General features: G+C 39.3%; 1 protein-coding gene across 4 annotated transcripts in view; it reads right to left on the bottom strand.

Annotated features, from left to right (window-relative positions):
* The window catches only part of LOC129360181 (slit homolog 1 protein-like), a 95751-nt gene that overhangs the window by 32149 nt on the left and 43116 nt on the right, over nucleotides 1–20486 (bottom strand). For all 4 annotated transcript variants that reach the window (XM_055030308.1, XM_055030310.1, XM_055030309.1 and 1 more), the window contains exons 5-9: nucleotides 11986–12057; nucleotides 10140–10211; nucleotides 9026–9097; nucleotides 8139–8302; nucleotides 723–870 (exon numbers count right to left, since the gene is read on the bottom strand). In XM_055030308.1, coding sequence (XP_054886283.1) covers nucleotides 723–870; nucleotides 8139–8302; nucleotides 9026–9097; nucleotides 10140–10211; nucleotides 11986–12057 — 528 coding nt within the window. The remainder of the gene's footprint in view (nucleotides 1–722; nucleotides 871–8138; nucleotides 8303–9025; nucleotides 9098–10139; nucleotides 10212–11985; nucleotides 12058–20486) is intronic.

Here is a 20486-nt window from a genome sequence, read left to right as displayed (position 1 = left end):
AATATAGTGGCAAGGCATAGGTGGACTGCCTTTAGCTTGGAAACCAACATTTAATATAAATGATCAAATTTAGCACACCAGTGCAGTGGAAATGGGTCAGGGTTGTTGGGGAACATGGGATCAGTGACTTTCACACTAGGTGAGTATTTATAAACACACCCTCATGGGGAAGAAGAGACCTAGAAACTGCTCCTCAGAAGAACATGCAACATGCTGGCCGAATTCGTCCAGTACTTTAGCTTTTTAACACTGGGCATAAATCACAGTGTTGTGGGAGACTTCCACAATGCCAGTGGCATGAAATCTCTGATAAAGAGAGTAAAATGACTTATTTTAAAAGTTTAGTCATGCATTCCTGGGAATTACACTGCAGCATGTGGGCCGTGAAGAGTTAATGCCCAGACAGATGTCGGAGGACTGATAAACTGAAGGAGGGATGTTAGCAAAGGGCTCGCATGCGGTTCACAGCATTCTGAGCTGATAAGAGCATGTGGTCTCAGTCTAGAGTTTCTGACTGAATATTTCTGTCCACACATGAGACTGATGTCCTGTCAACGTGCTGAAAAGCGAAACATTCACAAATACCAGAGGTATATAAAACAACACTTATTATCAGAGAACCACGTTTTCTTTACTTTGTGTGATCATAACATAGTGAACAAATTTGGTCACATAGTCTGAGGTGGCTCCAGCAGATCAACAAAAACAGACATTTTGCTCACATTTCCGACATGCTGTCAGGCAGATTGGCTGGAATAGCAGTTAGCCCTTTCCCTCTGCAGTCCACAATGTTGTTGCTGCAGGTGCACATGGCAGGACAGGAGCCTCCACCAGTGCTGCACGGCTGCAGGCTGGAAGACTCCTGATGACCTGCAGACGAAAAATAGGAAATGGGAGTTAAATGGAAGCAAGTTTAAAACAGCTTTTTCTGTTTTTGTTTTTAGCCCTATTTAGTTACTTAGATCACAACTAATTTCTCTGGAAGTACAAAATGGAAGAACAGTTCCTACAGCATAATATAAGCTCCATTTTGCTTTTCTTGTCCCTATTTAAACTATTTTCTCATTTGTTAACACATTGATGTCATCTATTCTAAAGGAGCTTCCTTCATCTGCCTAATAAATATTTCTCCAAGAATAAAGTTTATTCATGGAAATATGTTTGGCTCATTTTGGAAGGTTGTTCCAGTTACAGCAAAATGTCCCGTGGATCGATGGCTTAAAACCATTTTACAAAAAAAAAAAAGAAACTGAAAATGTGGGGGATGTCATTGTGTCCGGTCGCTGACAATACTCCCAACAAATCCAGTGCAAACAATTTTACAATATAGATGGGAGGATAATTATTAGTCAGGTACATAAACCTGACAGCCATTATGGTAAGACCTTTCAAAAGAAATAAAGTGGAGGACACAGCAAGGAGTAAGATACTTTGATCAATTGATATCACCCTTTTGATTCTTTGCAAACACAGTGTGACACATGCTCACAGTAAAATATGGCAATCGGCTGGTTAAACCTGAAGAGAAGATTTTGGAGCTTGATTAAAAAAAGCAATCCAAGAAGAGGCTGCAGAATTTGGAGACTGGGGTTCACCTTCTGAAATCCTTAAACCAGTTGTGAATCAGTCCAAAGACTTGAGAACTGAGGTCCACAATCAGTTCAACTGTTTTTCTAAGACTAATGTGACATTTTGGAGAACAGAAAGACCTTCAGCTGTAATTGCAATCAAAGTGGGTTCTCGAAAGCGTTCTTCCAGGAGAGCTAAATGCAAACACATGCCACGGTTATGAACAAAAACGTTTTCAAAGCTATTTGTTTTTCTTTTACAATTATGCACTGCTTTTTGTTGGTCTATCACAGAACATACCAGAGAAATCCAGTTCTGTTCATGGATGTTATGTTAAAAAAAATTATGAATATATAAATTTATGGAAGGCACTGTACATTTATTGTTTATATATTTTTATTTTACCATGCAATAGTTACTCTTGCTCTTGTCTGAGTATGTTATTTTAAACAGGAACGGTACAAATAAAAGAATGAAATCAACTGTTATAGGATAATATAAACACTTTTTACTCAAGCATTTTTTTGAAGCTTGCCATGTTTTCTTGTCTTCAGCTTTCTATACTCTTCTCGCTGAATTGCAAATATGCAAATGCAATTCTACTGCTCCCTGACGTGGACAAAAGCAAATGAAACATGCTATAGTTGACTTCATTTCAAAGTGGCAAAATCCTACTGAATCAGTGGGAAAGAAACTAGGTTAGATATCAAAGAAATGTGAAGTTGGAGTGACAAGTGAAGGCCTCCCAATAATATCCATTGATCTCGTCTCAAAATCTTTCTCGAGAGTCTCTTCTCCTCCACGAGGAACTGATGCCGTTCTGCACATTCAGCTTTTTCACAACCCCCACCAACTTCCATGTTTTCAAAAACACTTCAACTTTTTCATTTGCATACAGAGCACACAGCTCATCACAGTGTCTCCAGATACCTGTTCAAATAGCTACAGCAATGTCAGCGGTGCGGTGCAGAAGTCTGCGATGCCGGCGTGTCGTTTTCCGCTGTGAATGCACTGAATGCAAGCATAAAAGTCTAACCCAGATAAAATAAATAAAACAGACTTTTAAATGGCCTAATTTACACAGCATTACTAATCTGTGTTTCAGACCATGAATATTTAATTTGCTTCCTATCTATCACACGGCCGTTGTTGGAATGTGTTGCTGAGAGCAAAAGGAATGAGGGATTTACAGATGATAAATGGTAAAATATGTCAAAAGTCAGTGAAAGAAAAAAGCGATAAGGCCAAAAATTTGCTCTCCAAACACAGAAACATTTTAAAATCGCATGAAAGCAGTTTATGATCAGACATCATCCATCAGGAAAATCCTAACAACTGCCAGACAAATGAATCAGGTGGGAGGGGAAAAAATGCATCTCTTGACTGTGAAGCAACAGAGGAAGATGTGATTTGAGGATGCGTGATCTGGGACGGCAAAGGTTTGACAGATCTAGGATCGGATGTCGGGCAGAGGAAAACCTCCTTTCTTATCTAACATGGCATATCTGACAGGCCTGGGATCAGGGAGAGTGCAGAGCACAGCTGGAGCAGCCTTGACAATGACAGCTCACTGACAGGTATACCAGAGCAGAGACTGTTTCATGTTCGCTCCTCCCTGAATTCTTCCTGCCATTTCCACATTATTTCATTCTTTCCCCTCTATCCATGTCCTGTTTTCTCTATTTTTAATCAGTCGTTTTTTACCATCTAGGTTCCCTTTCCATCATTTCCTTCCTCACTCCGTTTAGCACCCCAATTTCCCATCTCTCTCCCAGAGCACCTTTTCACCTTTCATGCATTTGCACGGGAGTCTATACGTTTAACCTACTATGCTTCATTTTCCCCATCATTTTCAAATATTATCACTTGCTCCTTACCATCTGTTTCGTCTCACTCCTTTTTAGCGGGTCATTTCTTCTCCATTTCCTTCAGAAGAACCTTCAAATGATTTATTACCAACTGCTCAATTCAAACATAACATTTTTATTTCTTTTATTATTACCCTGGAGCAACAGCCATCCATTTTCTGTCGTACAGCCTTGAGTTAACATGAGCTTTTCATTTCTGGTTGCCATTTTAAAATAACAAAGCCCTGTTTTACAGTGACTGCTGTCTAACAAATCTGGTGGAATATAGTCATGAACCTACACCTACGCCAAAGAGGTTGGTCTGAGTGTGTAAGAAACTGTTGATGTGCTGGGTTTTCCCACACGCAACCATCTCATCTCTCAGGTCCAAAAAAGAGAAACTGATGACGATGAAGACTATGGGAATTAGAAAGACAAGAGTGGCGACAGCCTCTCATGAAAACCAAGAGGTGCAGAATATAATTTCTGAACACACAACGATTCAAAGCTTGAAGCAGATAGACTGCAGCAGGAGACCACACAAGTTGCTACTTCTGTCAGGTGAGAATAGGAAAAAGAAGCAGCAACTCACACAAGATTGGACAATAACAGACTGTGGAAAAACTTAACTGATCTTTTGAGTCAGATATGGGTTAAAACATCATGTAAGTATGGATCCACCCTGACTAAAAGCATGTGGCAGAACATTGTTTTTGCACACTTTGGTCTTTTCTTACCAATTAAACATCATTTTAGCACCAGGGCCTGCCGGAATATTGGTACTTACCATGTCCATCCATGTTTGACCACATCTGGATGGCTCCTTCCAATACAATAATGTCACAAAGCTCAAAATAACATCAAATTGATTCCTTAGCCTGAGAGTGAGCATACAGTATGCTTATGACTTACATGGTCAAAAGATCTCAAAGCACCTTTGTTTAAGATTCACATCATAGAGCTGCACTGAACCAATCTCCAACAACGTTGTGATGCCAACATTGTTAAATTCTCTGCAAATAATTGCTTCTCACCTTAAAAAGCAGTTTGTCAGGGTGCGGTAATTTAGTCTTTTAAGTGTTTGGGCTCTGAAAAGGAACTGGAATCAACTGAAATTACAATTGGCTGTTCTAATATTAAAATATATAATTTAAAAGCACTAATTGGAAAATGGTGACAGTGATGACATAAAATATTTTTTAGTCAGCAGCAGGATCCCATTCGATCCCACAAAGTTAATGAGCTCCTATAAATGACAGTCTACCTCCAAGATGTTTTTACTGCAAGTTTTATTTTTAAACCCGATTTCTCACCTTGATTTAGTCCTTTGAAAATCTTCTCCCACATCTGCCATAAATATTAGAATAATGCTCAAATCTGCCAGAGACGCTCAGTGGATTTTTTCTCCCCGTGATTTAAGCCTCTGTGCTGCAGACCTTAACAGGATTTTATAGATTACTGATTTTTCTTCATCAGGTCTAATATTTTTTCTTAACTTTTAAATGGCACACTCCACATTACTGCCAATGTGAATTTAGTAGGCAGTGATGCTCTCCAGCACAAAGACAGAGGGTGGATTACGTTACCCTGACTGCGGGAGGATTTCATCTTTTTTTTTTTTACATCAACGAATAAAGCAGCACACCCACATTTTCATTCTCCCACCTCATGCCTCTCCTCTCCCTCATTTTCCTCACGTCCCTGCTACATGGCGCCACCCTGCCTCCAAATCCCCCGCAGGTGGCCTCGACTGGTCACAGCTTTGACTGAAGAAACGCATAAACACATACTGTTGTAAAAAAAAAGTACAAAGTGTGTGCCAGCGAGTCGGTCTCTAATGGGTCTGTCAATGGGAGTTCAACTTTTGGTCAAAATTTGGGGGAAAAAAAATATAAGTAAATAAAAGAATGAAAGAATGTGCTTGGCTGAGTATTTATCTGCAAAGATGCAAAATGTTGCACTGGTATATCATAATGTATTGAAGTAGGTGTTTTGTCTAGATTTAAAGGTAAAGCTCAAAGAAAATCTTTCATCCCAGGGTGATCGGCCTCCTATAGGCGTAACGTCCTGAAGGACTGGTGTGGGCATGTCCCCACCAACTCTGGCATGAAGGGGACAGTCCCCACCAATATTTCCTGCAGCTTTTTTTCCTTATGTGCCTGCATCTATGTAACTCGGCATAGACGTCAAATTTGTGTATTTGTGTTCAAAAAATTTAAAAGACAGGTAATGCTTTTTAAAATTTCTTTGTAAAACGTAAATGGCAAGTCTGCTCAGTGATGTAGTGGAGCTGGCAAGGCGACCAACAAACATTTTCTGACAGATAATCGGACGTGCAGGTGTTTAAGATGGCTAATCAACCAGGTGATCACTTCTTAATGATCGCAAAATGCAAATTCATAAACATAAATCTGCAAGAGACAGAATGTTCTGTTTGGTGTTTGTACGTCCTTTTTGTGTGGTAATTTTTTTTTTTTTTTTGTGGGTTTCTTCCTGATGCTTTTGAACATAATCTTTGCTCCGCCCTCCCGGGGCTGTTGTGTATCGGTTGCCATGGCAACGAGTCTGCGTGTGACGTTAACCTGACAGACTGAGATAATAAATAACATAACGACCCGTTTTTCTACATTTTCCCCAGGACAAATTACATCATTTGTTCGTAGAACCCGGCAATATTCAGAGCAATCATCAAACAGGATGAAACATTTCATAAAATATTCAGGAGCCAAAGTTTGGTAAATTTTAAATCATGGACTCCTATTAAGTAAAATTAAATTATGGGCCATTATAAACAAAAAATAGCTTGTTTCTGGAACTGACAGAAGCCAAGCTATAGATTTATTAGCAGACAGAATATATTTCTTATATATCCAAACATCAGCATTTCAGCTTTAAACCACATTTTATAGAATCCAGTAATATCGATGGTCACTCTATTCACCAACTGCTCCAATCCAACCGAAAGTTTTTGCATCTTTATTTTTTAAAATATTAAAGACACATAATATCATAATTTATTGAATAAGACTGTCTGGCATTCACATGTAAGTTTTGGATTTATTCTTAGCACTAAAAAAGAAAAGACCTTCAAGTGACTGTGGGTGCCTGAGCACCCTAACTCCCCCCCACTCCTCTTAGACCACCTGTATGTGCATATATGAAGTGCAGCTGCCTATTATCTGAACTTTCTGTATCTGTATCCCACCATAAACCAAACTTTTCAAGTTCCAACTTTTCTATCTGGAATGGTTACACTCCCACGCTTTGAGTCTCCTTCCCTGGACGATGACTAGTTAATGATCTGTGTTGTCACGCTGTATGACTGCGTAAAAATCACAACCCATGGAGAGGCAGGAACATGCACACACACACACACGCACGCACACACGCACTCAGAGGTACACTCCCCCACAAACACACACTCATGCAGACCCCTTGCAGCTGGCGTTACAAATGAGACGGCCGAGTGGGGAGTGGAGGTTCTCATGGTGTTTTGCAATTGTTCAGATATGATAAAGCAAAATCACATCACAGTGCTCCTACATGCGCTTGATCTCTTTCACATTTCTAGCTGGATACAAAGACCACAGAGCCATGCAAAGCATAAAAAGTAAATCCCTCAATAAATCTTTGAGTGGCCAGAAAAAAAAGGGGAGAGTCAATGAGTGTGGGCAGTCTGGGCTCCAGCTGTGTGGGCATTTTCCTAACACTGCTGCCAGCTCGGTGGGGTGCAGAAGCCTGGACTAGCAGAGAGCTGTGAGGCTGTCCTGCTGCTGAGCGACTGTCAGGTGGCTGCCAGGTGAATACACACTGGCATAAAAACACAGGGTAGACGCGGTAACTAGAAAACAGATGCTATTTTAAGCTGCTTAAAATAGCATCTGTTGTGAATAATCTGAAGTACACATGAGACACATGAGCTGCTGATAAACTTACTGTTCTTCCAATTAAATAAAATAATCGTCAGAGAAAGTATTTATATCTCTTTTTCACTTCACAACTACAAAATTAAGTTTAGTCAAAAGGACTTTATATGTGACGGAGCAACATAAAGTAGGACATAACTGTGAAAACAAAGGGAAACGATAGATGGTGTCCAAAACGCAGCTTTATTTCAGTAAGACTGGAAAACATTAGGACTTTATCATGTGGTTGGAGTGGTCAGGGTAACGAGCAGCGGTATGAGCAGTGATACCAAAACTCCCATCATGCCAGAGCACCTTCCTCCGCGTAATCACTGTGCCTCCTACATGTTTGTAGAAAACTGCAAATTAGGATCTTTAACAATGTTTTTTTCTTCCAACTCTTCCAAAAACACCAGACTAACAGTCAGCCCATCAATGGACTCCAAGTATCTGAGACTCCTGCAGAGTTACCATGGATCCCTTGGCTTCCTCTCTGATTAGCTCTCTCCTTGCTTACTCTTTCTGTTCATGTGCAGCATCGCGTCTCAGTCGGTTTGCAGTCGGACTATACATACATTTGTGTATGAAGATGAAAGACTGTAGTGATCAGAGAGATGCTTAAAACTCAGAGTTTTGGTTAAAACAGCAAAAAAACCAATATGATTACATTTTACATTAAGGTGCTTTGCAAAAATATTCATAGCTGGTAATAGTTTTCATATTTGTCACTCTACAATCTAAACATTTCAATCCATTTCATTTGGCTTTTCATTTCTAAATAAATCCACAGGTGAAGAATGAAACTTTGCTGACTTACCTGAGCATGTGAATTCATGTTTCTGGACCTCTGCCACATTGAGTCCTCTGAGTTCTGGAGGTGAAGCACACTGGGTGAACAGGCCAATCGTAGGCCTCTGCCTGAGCCACTGGGACAGCCAGGCCAGGTGACAATCGCAGTTTAGGTTGTTGGAGTGAAGTCGGCTGCAGTACAAGAAAAAACAAAACAAACAAACAAAAAAAAGACAATTAAAAATTACGATCAGTTAACATTTTTCATGGCAGAAGATGGAAATAGCATAAAACGTGTCTGTTCTTTTCCACATGTCATCACTTCCAGTCGCTGTGGGGCAAACACACTAAATGATATGCTATGTGGACAATTATAAATGGCCCATTCTAAAAAAGGCGACATTTCTAAATCCAGTGCTCCAAACACCGCATTCTTCCAAAGCAGCGCCTCTCCACAATAACTATCACTGCGATGTGGTGGTGTGTGAAGGCTAACTGGTGAACCCACGTGCACAGAATCAGAAATCCCTAAAATGTTACCCCACTGGGAGTGAAGCAGACCACAACGTCACCGCAAGGGCAGCAGAGTCACGGCTAGGAATAATTGTCTTAATTCAAGAATAATTTCAGATTTGGTAATCGCGGCGCACAATAAGCTATTTGTGTCTGTCCAGGCCCGTTTTTGTCTTGACATGAATCACATAATGGCTCCTGGCTTTGCTAAACTCATTATTCTGTGCCGTTCAGTGGTTTTGGCAGAGAGCACTGCTTGGAATGACAGAGCTGTCAACCCCCACAGAGATTACATTCTGATTTTCTCTTCTTTGTCTGGATGTAGACGTGTAGATTATAATTATAGTTTAAATAATTCCTAAAAAAGAAAGAGATCATTCAAGTGGGACATTTGTGACTTACAAAGTTCGGAGTTTGGGCATGTGGTTGAAGCTGGAGACAGGAATGCTGCTGATGTTGTTGTTGTTCAGCGTTCTACAGAAAGAAAGGAGCAAAACAGTTTGATTGTTGGTAGAGTTGTTAAGACAAGCTTTCTCTTTTACATCTCATTAGATCTATGTCTTCTCCGCTTCTTTTTTTTTTTTTTTGTCTTTCTGGATCCCACTGGGAATATACCACCTCATTTCACACAGATGGGAAGCCCTTGCACCTCCCACACACACATGCAGCCATGCATGCAAATATGCACACACTCTTACGAGTCTGATCACAAGCGTTATAAAGGTAGCATGCACACACACGTACACACACATCTCTATAAAACCTGGGGCATCAGCTGCGGAGAGCGAATCGGGTCATTTCAATCTGCCTAATAACCTTTTGCTATTTTTCAACCTTCTCCTCCTGTCAACACCCGCTGTTCTCCTCCCCCCCTACACAAATCCATCTGAATGACCCTTTCTGACCTTTTACACCATCATCAGAACACTATCAATACTTTAATTAAGGCATGCAAGCAGCTTTCTGCATTTCTTCTTCTTTTACTACCTCCTTAATCCCACACAGATATCTTTCAACATCAGAATGAAAAGCTGTCAAAGTGCGGTTGTTTACTTCTTTCACTGTTGGTCTGCATTGTTTAAGAAGGATATCCCTAACAGAGGCTTGTAATTACACTTTGTTTTAAAAGAGATGATTAACTAGATGTTGAAGATCAGCACGGACAGCTAACCTGGGTGTGTCTTTTGAACATGCCGATAAGAGGGGCCCCCCCCACTCGTCAGATGGCATGCTCAGGGCTAGATGGGCCGTTGGTGGAGGTGGGGCAGTTGGTGGGTTACTGGGTGTTAATGTGATGGAGTAGAACCCTGCTGTCAGCTGTGACTAAATGGAGCTTTATGCCGCAAACCCCCTTTATAAGACCCGCAGGGGGCATTTCAGAATTTTATGCGAGGCCTGTGCCATACGTATTAGTCGCGGTAATTAGCAAGACACAAAAATGTCTTAATTCAACTAAATGCTTTAATAGGATAAGGCAGCGCTAAGCTACGCAAATAGCATCAGATCAGGGACTTACAGTACTTCCAGGCCTCTCAGAGCTCTGAAGGCTCCATCCTCGACGCAGCTGATGTGGTTTTTATCCAGCTGCCTGTGGTGGAGAAACATAGAAGAGACACTATCTTACATCTCCCCACAGAGTACTTGCAATTATTGATACAGTAAGTTGTGCTCTAATGCACTATGGCTAATCAATACAGGTTCAGTCATCTCAGCTCATGTAATCCCCCGGAGGAGCAGACGTAAACATTAACGACTGTTTATCCACATCGATGCAAGTCATAAATCCATGTGAGCGCCTGTGTTTGTGCATAAACCCAATTAAAGATGTAAATCACAGCCGTCGTTGGGGAGGCAGTGAGTGGACTCAATCACTGAGACCCAGTTCCCTGAATATGCATACACACACTAGTGACCAGGCAATGCTTTACTCTCTTGATAGGCCATTAGGCTGACCAGATAAAATGTTAACACTCTGCAATTAAACTAAGTGAGTTGTGAACGGGGAGCACATATTTTCAGCTCACTTACTAGTAATTTAATTTGATGGATTTATCCAGTACTTTACCGTCACTGGTGTCAAGATCTTTCAATAATCAGTGCATGCAGGGTAATTAGTCTGTCAGTCTTTAGTAAAACAGCCATACAATTTAATATCTTTGATAACATTCAGTTGATGCTATGCACTTGTAGTATATATTCACACTACATGTGTACATACATAAGAATAAAAAGACACATAACCTGATTTTCCACAAAAATTATTTCTATTTCCAAAATGCCACCTCCCTGAAATGATCTTTTGTTACAAATTGTGCTAATCAAACCCAGATCAAAAGTAAAAAACCATGTGAGAGAAGCTGGCTGATATTGGTAGGAGCGTATGACTATCCAATTACTATTGGACTGATAAGTGCTGAAGTGCCACTCAATGAAGAAGAAGCCATTACTCAACAATCAACATAAAATAAGATTACAGTTTGCAAAGGCATTCAAGGGAAAACAACTGTAGTTTTTGGAGAAATATCCTGTGTTCGGATGAAACAAAATAGAGACCAGTCATAATTACTGCTGTCACATATGATGGAAAAAGTGATTGGCTTGCAAGCCTGAGAACACCATGCAAACTCTGAAGTAAGACTGTCCCAGCATCATTTTGTGTTGTTGTTTAGCTGCAGGAGGAACTGCTTCTATTTACACAAAACCGTCATCATAATGAGGTAAGAACAGGTGGACTCTCAAGACATCAAAAAGGAAGTTAAAGCTTTTGACCAAGTGAGACTATCAATTTCATGGTTACTTTAAGCATACCACCCTATCAACCAAGTTTAAGAAGAAAATCAATGTTTTGGAAAGACCAAACAAAGCCTCAGTCTCAGTCTAATAGAAAAGACTTGCAAAGGTGTGTGTGAGCGCACAAAGTTGTGTATGTGAACTCCTAAATTTGAAGTTTGCTCAATTGTATGAGGTTGAGCAAATAATGTTAATTTTAGTAATACCAATATTATAACAACCAAATATTATATTAGGAACACTATAACAGCTGTATTTTTCATGGTTCTTAGTTGTACATATTTCCATCCCCCAAAAAAACTTTGTTCAAAAGTTGTAAGCCTATGTGATTCGTTATAATCCTCCAAACAATATCATTTGTTAAAAAAGTACTCCCATAAAAAAGTGATGAAAGTCCAACATATTATCAGTCAACAAAAGCTTGAGACTAAATTATGTTTCTCAGGTGTCTTAAAATGTAATCTTTTGTTTTGGTGAATGACAGTGTGGTTATTCAGTCAGTGAATTAATTTGTATGTTGAACAAAAGAATAATTGTTAATTTAAAAAGGAATAAACACCTCTAGTACTCACAGGTTTTTGATGTCTGTTGCTCCTCTGAATGCTTTTCGGGGGATAGATTGGATGAAGTTCTCGCTGAGATCACTGTGACAAAAAAACAGCAAAAACAGAAAAAAATCAAGTGTATTTAACACCTACTTCAAAGGTTTGCCTCATGTGGTTCCTGAGGTCCAACAGGATTAGGCTACAATGTTTTTACAACTTGTGCGAAAGTTCCTCTCGTGTGTTTTCAAGCAGGCATCTCAACAAACCACTTTTACTCTCTGAGTAGCATTCTCCAGCTTTTAACTCCATCATCAGTGTGGTACTAGAAGCTAAGTGCAACATTTTCTCCCCCACGGTGTGCATAACTACCCCGTGGTGTGGTCTCTGCACGCAGACCTCTGCTCACACTGGAGGGGTATTTTATGGTGGTTGTTTTATTCAGTGTTCCTCCATGTTATGATATGTTCAAGCTGGATGTAGTTTGAGGCTTAATGTCTGCCTGCACACAGACTAAACAGAGACAACAGGGCAGTGGCCTGTGCGGGGTTCTTTCAAGGTCCAGTAGGATGAACTTTTCAGGAGACAGAGCCAACCATGTTTTTCAAGGTAGTTGGTGTGTTTTTATGTCCATGACATCAGGTGGAAGTCAAGAATTTGAAAGGAATTTTGTTGAAAGAAAAGGATAGCAAAAAAAGAGAGATGACAATTCAAACCAGCAAGTTTAACAAGCAATTCCTTTTGTCTGTCTCACACATACATTGCAATGCTGTAAGAGAGGCTCCTGTCCCATCAAAGGTTCTCCCACAGATCCAAAACAGCATTCTGGTCACCCACAGAGAAACGACAGCCCAGCCCCAGAATCTGTGTTGCCACACCATACCACTAATGTAAACATAACTTTGTTAATTCCCACTAACCGTTCATGAGCACCACAGGATACGACATTATGGCACAATAACATTCTTCCCCCGCTGTCTGTGAGTCAGGCATTATTTCAATGGGACTCACAATGGGGAGTTAAACCCTACCATAACAGCATAGTTGAGTGATGTACCTATAAATGAAACGCTTTGTATGTATAGCACCACACAGTTTATAAAAATGAACCAAAGATTAAACAGGAATTTGTTTTAAATGTAGGAAGGAAATTACTGAAACTTGGCCCCAGTTTGAACGTGAATTATGAAAAATTATTGCTACGTAAGAAAAAAATCTAGATATTTAATTGTAAATACAACAAATAAGAAATTTTTGCATTTAAACGGGACAAAGTCAGTTGACCAAAATGCTAAATATGTAAATGCAGCATGGGACATATTACATGAAAGTCAAATCATTCTGGTTCAATGCTTTTAGTGTTGTTGTTGCCTAACAAAGCTGTGGGAAAGCTTATACTCTACATGCTTTTAAACTCTGTTATAAGTTATAAGGATCCCCTTCTTCTCTCTTCTCTCTTTTCGCAAACTGCTAGCGCTCATGTTTTCTGGTTCAGTGACATTAATATTGACAATGACCTCCTAGACGTCTCCATTTTTCTTGTTTGCATGAAGGCTTCTGTTATTTGAATGGCCAAAAGAAAACTTTTTCACAAAATCTTGAACTAGGTCAGCACTGGTGAAATGCCAGATGCAACGGTTGGTACATGCAGAAGAAATCCTGAGAGAAGACGAGACAAGGATGAGATGCTGTGATGCAAGACAGGACAGGAAGGCTCTGATCATATGAATACAATGCTATGTGTGTAAGTAGTTAAAAATGAAAGCCTTTGGGTGGACTCGGCACACTAAAACCCCATAATCCTGTTAGTACGCTCTAATAGGATTGGCAGGAGTGATCCATACACTCCCATTTATGGTGCTGTTTGATTGGATTTGAAGCTCAGGTCGCAGGAGGTCACTTTAAAAATGTAAGTCTTACCAACAACAAAATAAAGGATATAGCCATGATTAAATGTCCGTATGTTTCATGCGAGAATACCTTTTCTTTTCCCCTAATACCTCCTGTTACATCAAACAGCGGAATCATTATGGTCTTGGTTTAGTTTCTGAAGTCTGTTCTGCATCTCTAAAGAATTCAACACCGGATTCTCCTCCTTCAGAAGCCAGAGCAAAATTAAATTTAGCAAAAGAACGTTTCTGCATTTACACATTCTTAAAATGGCAAACAGAACATTTCTGTGGGAGACCATCATGCTGTATTTTACATACTCTGTGGTATCCTTTAGCTGTTATTTTCTGAGCACAGCCCCAGCAGTGTGTCGGCTTCGAGATTTCTGACATTACGGATTAGTTAGGAAGCTGATTTTGAGTGAAGCACTTATCCCTTCGAAATCAGACACAACTATAAGAGAACACTAACCACAAACAGGCATATTGGTCACTATGGTCTCTGAAACTAAAGTCTGACTCCTAATCAAATGTTGCAATTTTACCGCAAAGACCACAAAACTCTGTAGCTTTTGCATTGTGACAGCCAAGTTTATAAAAGTGAGCAATTGCAAAGAAAAAAAATATTTTTTACCCCCCCCCCCCCCCCGCGTCTGAGCTTCTGGCCAATGTAGATTTTCTCAAAAAAAAGTAAGTCTACATGCATCCGGTTAGCTCACCTGAGGGCAATATCTCTGTGAAATACTGCAGGAGCACACAAAGTTAAGCATCAGAAGTGGGAGCAGAGGTCATCCCCTCCAGATGTCACAAAACTTGCACAGCTCTGTTCAGGGTGAAAAGTCTCACAGAAACCATCAGCACCTTGCAACGCTTTCCTCATACTCCCCGCATTCACTCATTACCAAGCAATGAGTCCCAGTCCGGCCCTCCATTCAGAGTAAGTAATGGTGTCCTGTACCCAGCATATTTGTGAGTCATTTATGATTACAAGTGTGTGAACCACAAAAAGTGAGTGCAGTTACGCCATCCTTTACACTGGACCCGACATAAATTCACCTCATTCCACGGCATACCTTGCAGGTGGGCAGTTAGTTCATTATGCAGGCTGGTATTTTGCTCACAGTTCATTCCCATTGTTACCCCAATGACAGGGGGCAGCACATATGTGTTCAAGTGAATGAGCTTCAGCACTGAAATACTCCAGTTCCATTTTCAAGACTGAAAGTTCCAACAATGATACCATTTAACCAGTGCATAGTATTCCAACAATAAACCCAGCTACTGTTTACACCAAACCCAACAAAGACCTGAAACAATTAGCAATGTTATCAGACATAGCTCAAGGCGTCTGGTCTGGTGATTTGCTGCACACTGAAGGTAATGTCTGGTTCCTGTCTGATTCCCATCATTAACCTCTAATTCCTGTTTCAATATACATAATAATAATTCCCCAGAATGCCTATGGTGCCATAATAGTATTCACACCAGTCATAAAAGTGGATTAAAGACATTAGCAAAGCATTTTCTGCATAGGCAATCATTAGTAGTTTCAGTAGGTTCTTCAGCTGTGTGGTAACCCCGCTCTCAGCTCTTTCTGGTTTAAATGTTTAAAGGCTTTGGGCTGCATGAACTGAAGTCTGCAAACTACAATTACATATGAAAACACACGCCTCCATATCAACACCAACAATTGCCCCTTTCATATACAGTACCCTGCAAAAGAATTGATACCACTTGAATTTTTTTTCCATATATACCAGTAATTTGTTTTACATAGATTTTTGTAACCTAGCTAAAGCTCATTCAGACTGGATTGGATGTCTTTTGACAACAGTTTTGAATTATTGCTGCAGATCCGGAATTGGATTTAGGTCTGTAGTCTGTGTTGTTTTAAAACACATTTATTATGCTTTGATCTGAACTCAATCCCATTATGACTGCATGTTTGGTGTCATTGTAATGGAAGCTAAACCACTGCCTGGCTCCTAAGCCTTTTGCAGGTTATATAAGGTTTTCTTTCACTATTGCCCTGAATTTAGTATCATCCATCTTCTCAGTGACTAACCAGTTTTCTCACTGCCACTGAAGAAAATCCACCCCACAGTATAATGCTGCCTTCAGCGTGTAACTCCATTACTTAAACAGGATTTCTGTTCCCTACAGAGTGCTTTTCATGTTAGCCAGAAATTATCTTTATTCCTCATCTATCTGTGTCCTTTGCTCTTCATGTTTTTTTTATTTTGTCAACCACTATTCCTTACCAAATCTCTGAAGACTTCACAAGAAAGTTATATTCACCTTGAGTTTGAATTATGATCAGAAGTAGTCTTTTTACAAATTAGTTGATTTCTGAATCAATAGATTTTAAATAAAGGAGTCAGAGTCAATGTCTGCTGCCCTTTTTAGACTTCACTTTGCAAATGTGCAGACAACATGTTGATCTATTCAAGAAAATTAAGGCTTTCGTTAGTAACATTCCCAAAATGTGAAAAACTACAAAGGGAGTGGAAACCAATTTATTTTATGGAAGAACGAGGCCCATTGTTAGCTTGTCATTGTTTGTTTGTTTTTTGGTCAGTAATTGAATTTGTTTTGTAGAGCAGGGTTTTTCCTGTTTGATCAGTGTTTGTATGAAGTCATGCAATTTGATTTCAAACTCAAAACAGAAAAACTGCAGCTGATTGAAACTCTGAAGAACCTGACAATTCATCCACATTTATGCAGGATTTCCTTGTGTTACTTGCACAGCATTTCACCCTTATTTCATCACTCTGTTGAACGTGATACTTACAGGTCCAGACAGGGAAGCATTGACAATTTTTTATATGATTTAAAGACTTAGTGAAATGTCTTCAATAAAGACAAGAAACCTAAACCCTATCTGTGGATGACAACATTTCATACGATTAAGCAGCATGTACAGAAAGTATAAGTGCTTTTCTATTCCTTGTTGCAATTTCATGATAAAAAGATGTTTATTTTAGCCGAATGCTCTTAATGCTTCTTCATTTCATTCTTCCATCTAAACATAGGGGGGAAAAAGTGGAATTTGTTTGATTACGTACTTATTAGGAGAGTTAATGAGGTGTGTGAGAGCTGTTAAAAGAATGGCAGTATGCTGCCACTAAATGCTCACTGCTTTCTTCCTCTCTGCATGGTAAAAGCTCACAAGTAGTTGCACACATAAACAACCGCATCTACAAAGTGTTTGCCTTCAGAGAAAAACTGCTTGGGCTGGAAATTATCCAACATAATATCTCAATGTCCAGCTGTGGAATAACACACCAAAATATCAAAATAAAGAAATCAAACTGTTCTACAGTTTCAAAAGAAGTCTGTTTACTTGGTGCTGTACAAATGAAAGTGGATCCAATATTGAGCTTTGATCATTTTTGGACAGAAAATAAAAGTAAAAAAATAAATAAATAAATAAAAAATTGTGTCAAAAGCAGAAGTTAACATTTAACCCCTTTATCTGATTTTCCCACGCCATAGACCATGGCAGACAATATTATTTTCTTCTTTGAGAAAATGTATTGTCTCTGTAAAATACTGATCAAAACACCCAGAAATTTATTTATTTATTTATTTTATTTATGTATTTCTTTTTTCATGATTCCTGCACATATGGTCACTCATACTGAGCCTTCCTTTCTGTTGGAGACTTCTTCTTTTGTGGACATAACTGAAGTAAAATGGTCTGAAAAAGAGCCAAGTGACATGAGATCAGCTGATAAAAGTGGACAGAAAAGCGAAAAGTTCCTTTGCTTGGCTCAAACTTAATGAAAAGTGGTGCTCCAGCTTGTGCAACCCACTCAGTAAAGAGTCTAATGCAAAATGAAAAAGAAGAAAAGGAAAAAGCGAAGAGAGGTAAAGTTATGAGCTGGAGCTCTGTCTTAAATTGTTTGTTGTGCTGCTGAGTGCCTGTATGAGTGACGAAATCCTTGGTCAAAAAACAAACCAGAAGAAAAATCATAAAAATAACAAACAGATGACAAAACATGAGTGTCATTATTTTTGGAAACATTTATATGGTTTGAATTAAAAAGACAAGAAAGCAACATCTTTAGTCAGATGGAAACAAGGGAAAGTGTAAAGAGTGGGGGATAACAGAAAGAGAACAAGGTGAGAAGAAGCATAGATTGATGCTGCAGGGCTTTTGGGTTCTTGCCAAAGCATGGCCTTGCATGTGTTTGTATTTGTGTGGCCCACAGAGAGTGACTGTGTGCAGCAAGGAGGATCCATGCTTTCCCTCTTACCCTCATGTTTTCCTTTTAAAACAATAAATTTCTCTCCACACCTTGACTTTTATCTCAATTCCTCCTTGAAACAAATGATAGACGAGCTTTCTGGCTCCCTTTCCCTTCACTTGTTTGCTCCCGTGTACAGCAGATGTTTGGCACCTCCGTAATCCCAACAAGAGAGCCAGACACAACCATTATGATCACCATGATTACCAGTATCCGCCAGAGGTCAAACAAAGTATTAAAGTCTCAAAACAGTAATCCGTGTTCACACACATTATTCTGGGCAGGCACGCCCATTTGTGCAGCTTTTATAAAAGAAAGAAAAGACAGTTTGCTTGAGGAAAACTCAGACATAGAAATTCAGGAGAGAAAATTTCACTGTACTGCTTCTTGCTTTGGATGGTGCACAGAATCTACAATGGACCAAAATGCAAAACAAATTCTGTACTTATGCAGAATGAGGCGAGGCTCAATAGCACGTTCGCCTTTGTGGCTTTTGTTTTTCTTTGAACGATAGTTCAGCACTTGTCAACCAAACCAAGTACAAACAGCCAATCAATGGGAAGAACTGCATGGTAATGCTCTAGTTTTTATTTATTTGTACACAAGATAGAATTATAAGATACAAACCTTTACATTTAGAATCATGTTGTAAATAAAATTCAGACACTGTAAATTTCATCTTGACACATAGAATAAATTAGATATATAGACCAAACACCCACTTCAATAGTGAGGGTCACCAGCTCATGTAACAGGCAAATTAATTGTGTGAAATGTTCAATCAGGAAATACTGTTTGGAGATTTTGGTGAGATCTCCAAATGTAGTATTTTGCATGTTAACTATATTTTTATTAATAAACACATTGGCAACATGGACAAAGGTGGAAACTTAGTGTAATAGCTAAGAATGAAAAAGTAACCCTTAATTGATAATTCTGTGACTGTTTGCTAAAGTCTTACTGACTTTGTTCAGCTTTAAATGCGCTATGTATTATTTATTTTATACCTTCTTTAGTATATAGGACAAATTCACCAGCATTGTTATTTTTATTTTCAAATGTCTATTCTTTCAAAAATCCTTGGATTCAAATGTAGGAGGAGCTGCGGTTCATAAATAAATGCATTTATTTAGGTGTTGCAGAGCTTCTGTGCTGCTCTTGATTACATGTACATTTAATAAATGTTCCACAAATAACTGCAGTCCAAGAATAATTTTAGAAGTTGCACCGTAAGGTTCTCCGTTGTTTTCAAGAGCGTTGATGTTTTTGCAATTGGAAATATTTCCCAACAGATGAGTTTGGCTTTCTCGTGAGCAATGGAGAAGTGTAGATGTTTTTGTTTAGTTTTATTTTGTAGTCAGCTGTCCAGCAGTGCAAAGAAACATATAAGGAAGAGGCTACACTTCATAGAGTCGAAGAAAGCATTAGTAAGGCTGCCACTCTGTCTTGCATCACAATAAAATGTCTTCAAACAGTACGGACGATATGACCATAATTCTTTAAAACTTTGGTATTCTTTGATACTGCTTGCCCAATACCTTTTTTGATGTAGTGTGAAGATTTGTGGAATTTCCTTACTTTTTTAACGGACACACTGTAGCAACCAGCACCTAACAAAAATGTTTTAGAAAGCCAAAAAAGCTGGTCTTTAAGATCTCTTGTAAAGATTACAAAAACATTTGGTTCCATGCATGCCAAATATAAAGAAATTGCACAGTAGTGCAATTTCAAGCTGTTATCAAGCTGTTATCGAATTCCAGCAGACCTCACATGAAGCTATGCCATAGTTCCCACTGACACACTCAACTCTTCAATGTCCTGAATTTCTACACATGCCAAAAAGGAAAATACAAGTCAGTGTGGAAACATCTCAAGAGAACTTGTGATTGATTCTGACATTGAAAAATAAAGCCAAAATAAAACTCTTTGTCTCCTGTTTTCTCATCACGCTCACAATACATGACCAAACCAACAAACTGCCTCTTTTTGACGGGACGTAAAGGGGATTTCATGGATGGAGTGCACTCTAATCATCTACAGTCACAAATCAATGAGAAACACACATCGCTCACAGACGGGAACACTCACCGACCACCAAGAGAAAACACAGTGTCAGTGAAACTTATCGAGTCCACATGAGGACTGACAGACACGCACATACACCAACATACTGAGACTCAAGACAGAGTTGGTTAAATTGCTGCCCACATCTCCTCTTTCACTGAAAATGATTCATGATGTCTGTGTGTCTCTGTCAGCTTTTAAAGTCCAATGTGAGCGCATACATTTGCCTACCACCCAGTAAGCAAATGTATGCTTTTTCCAAGTTCATGATTCCCTCCTAATATTATATCTACTTGGGTTTTTGAGTCTGCCTAGGAAATTTGTTCAC

The sequence above is a fragment of the Poeciliopsis prolifica genome, unplaced genomic scaffold (genome assembly GCF_027474105.1).
Source record: "Poeciliopsis prolifica strain line A6 unplaced genomic scaffold, Auburn_PproV2 SCAFFOLD005, whole genome shotgun sequence".
NCBI lineage: Eukaryota > Metazoa > Chordata > Actinopteri > Cyprinodontiformes > Poeciliidae > Poeciliopsis > Poeciliopsis prolifica.
Note: the sequence above shows the minus strand (reverse complement) of the source record. Positions and strands in the feature narration are given on the sequence as shown.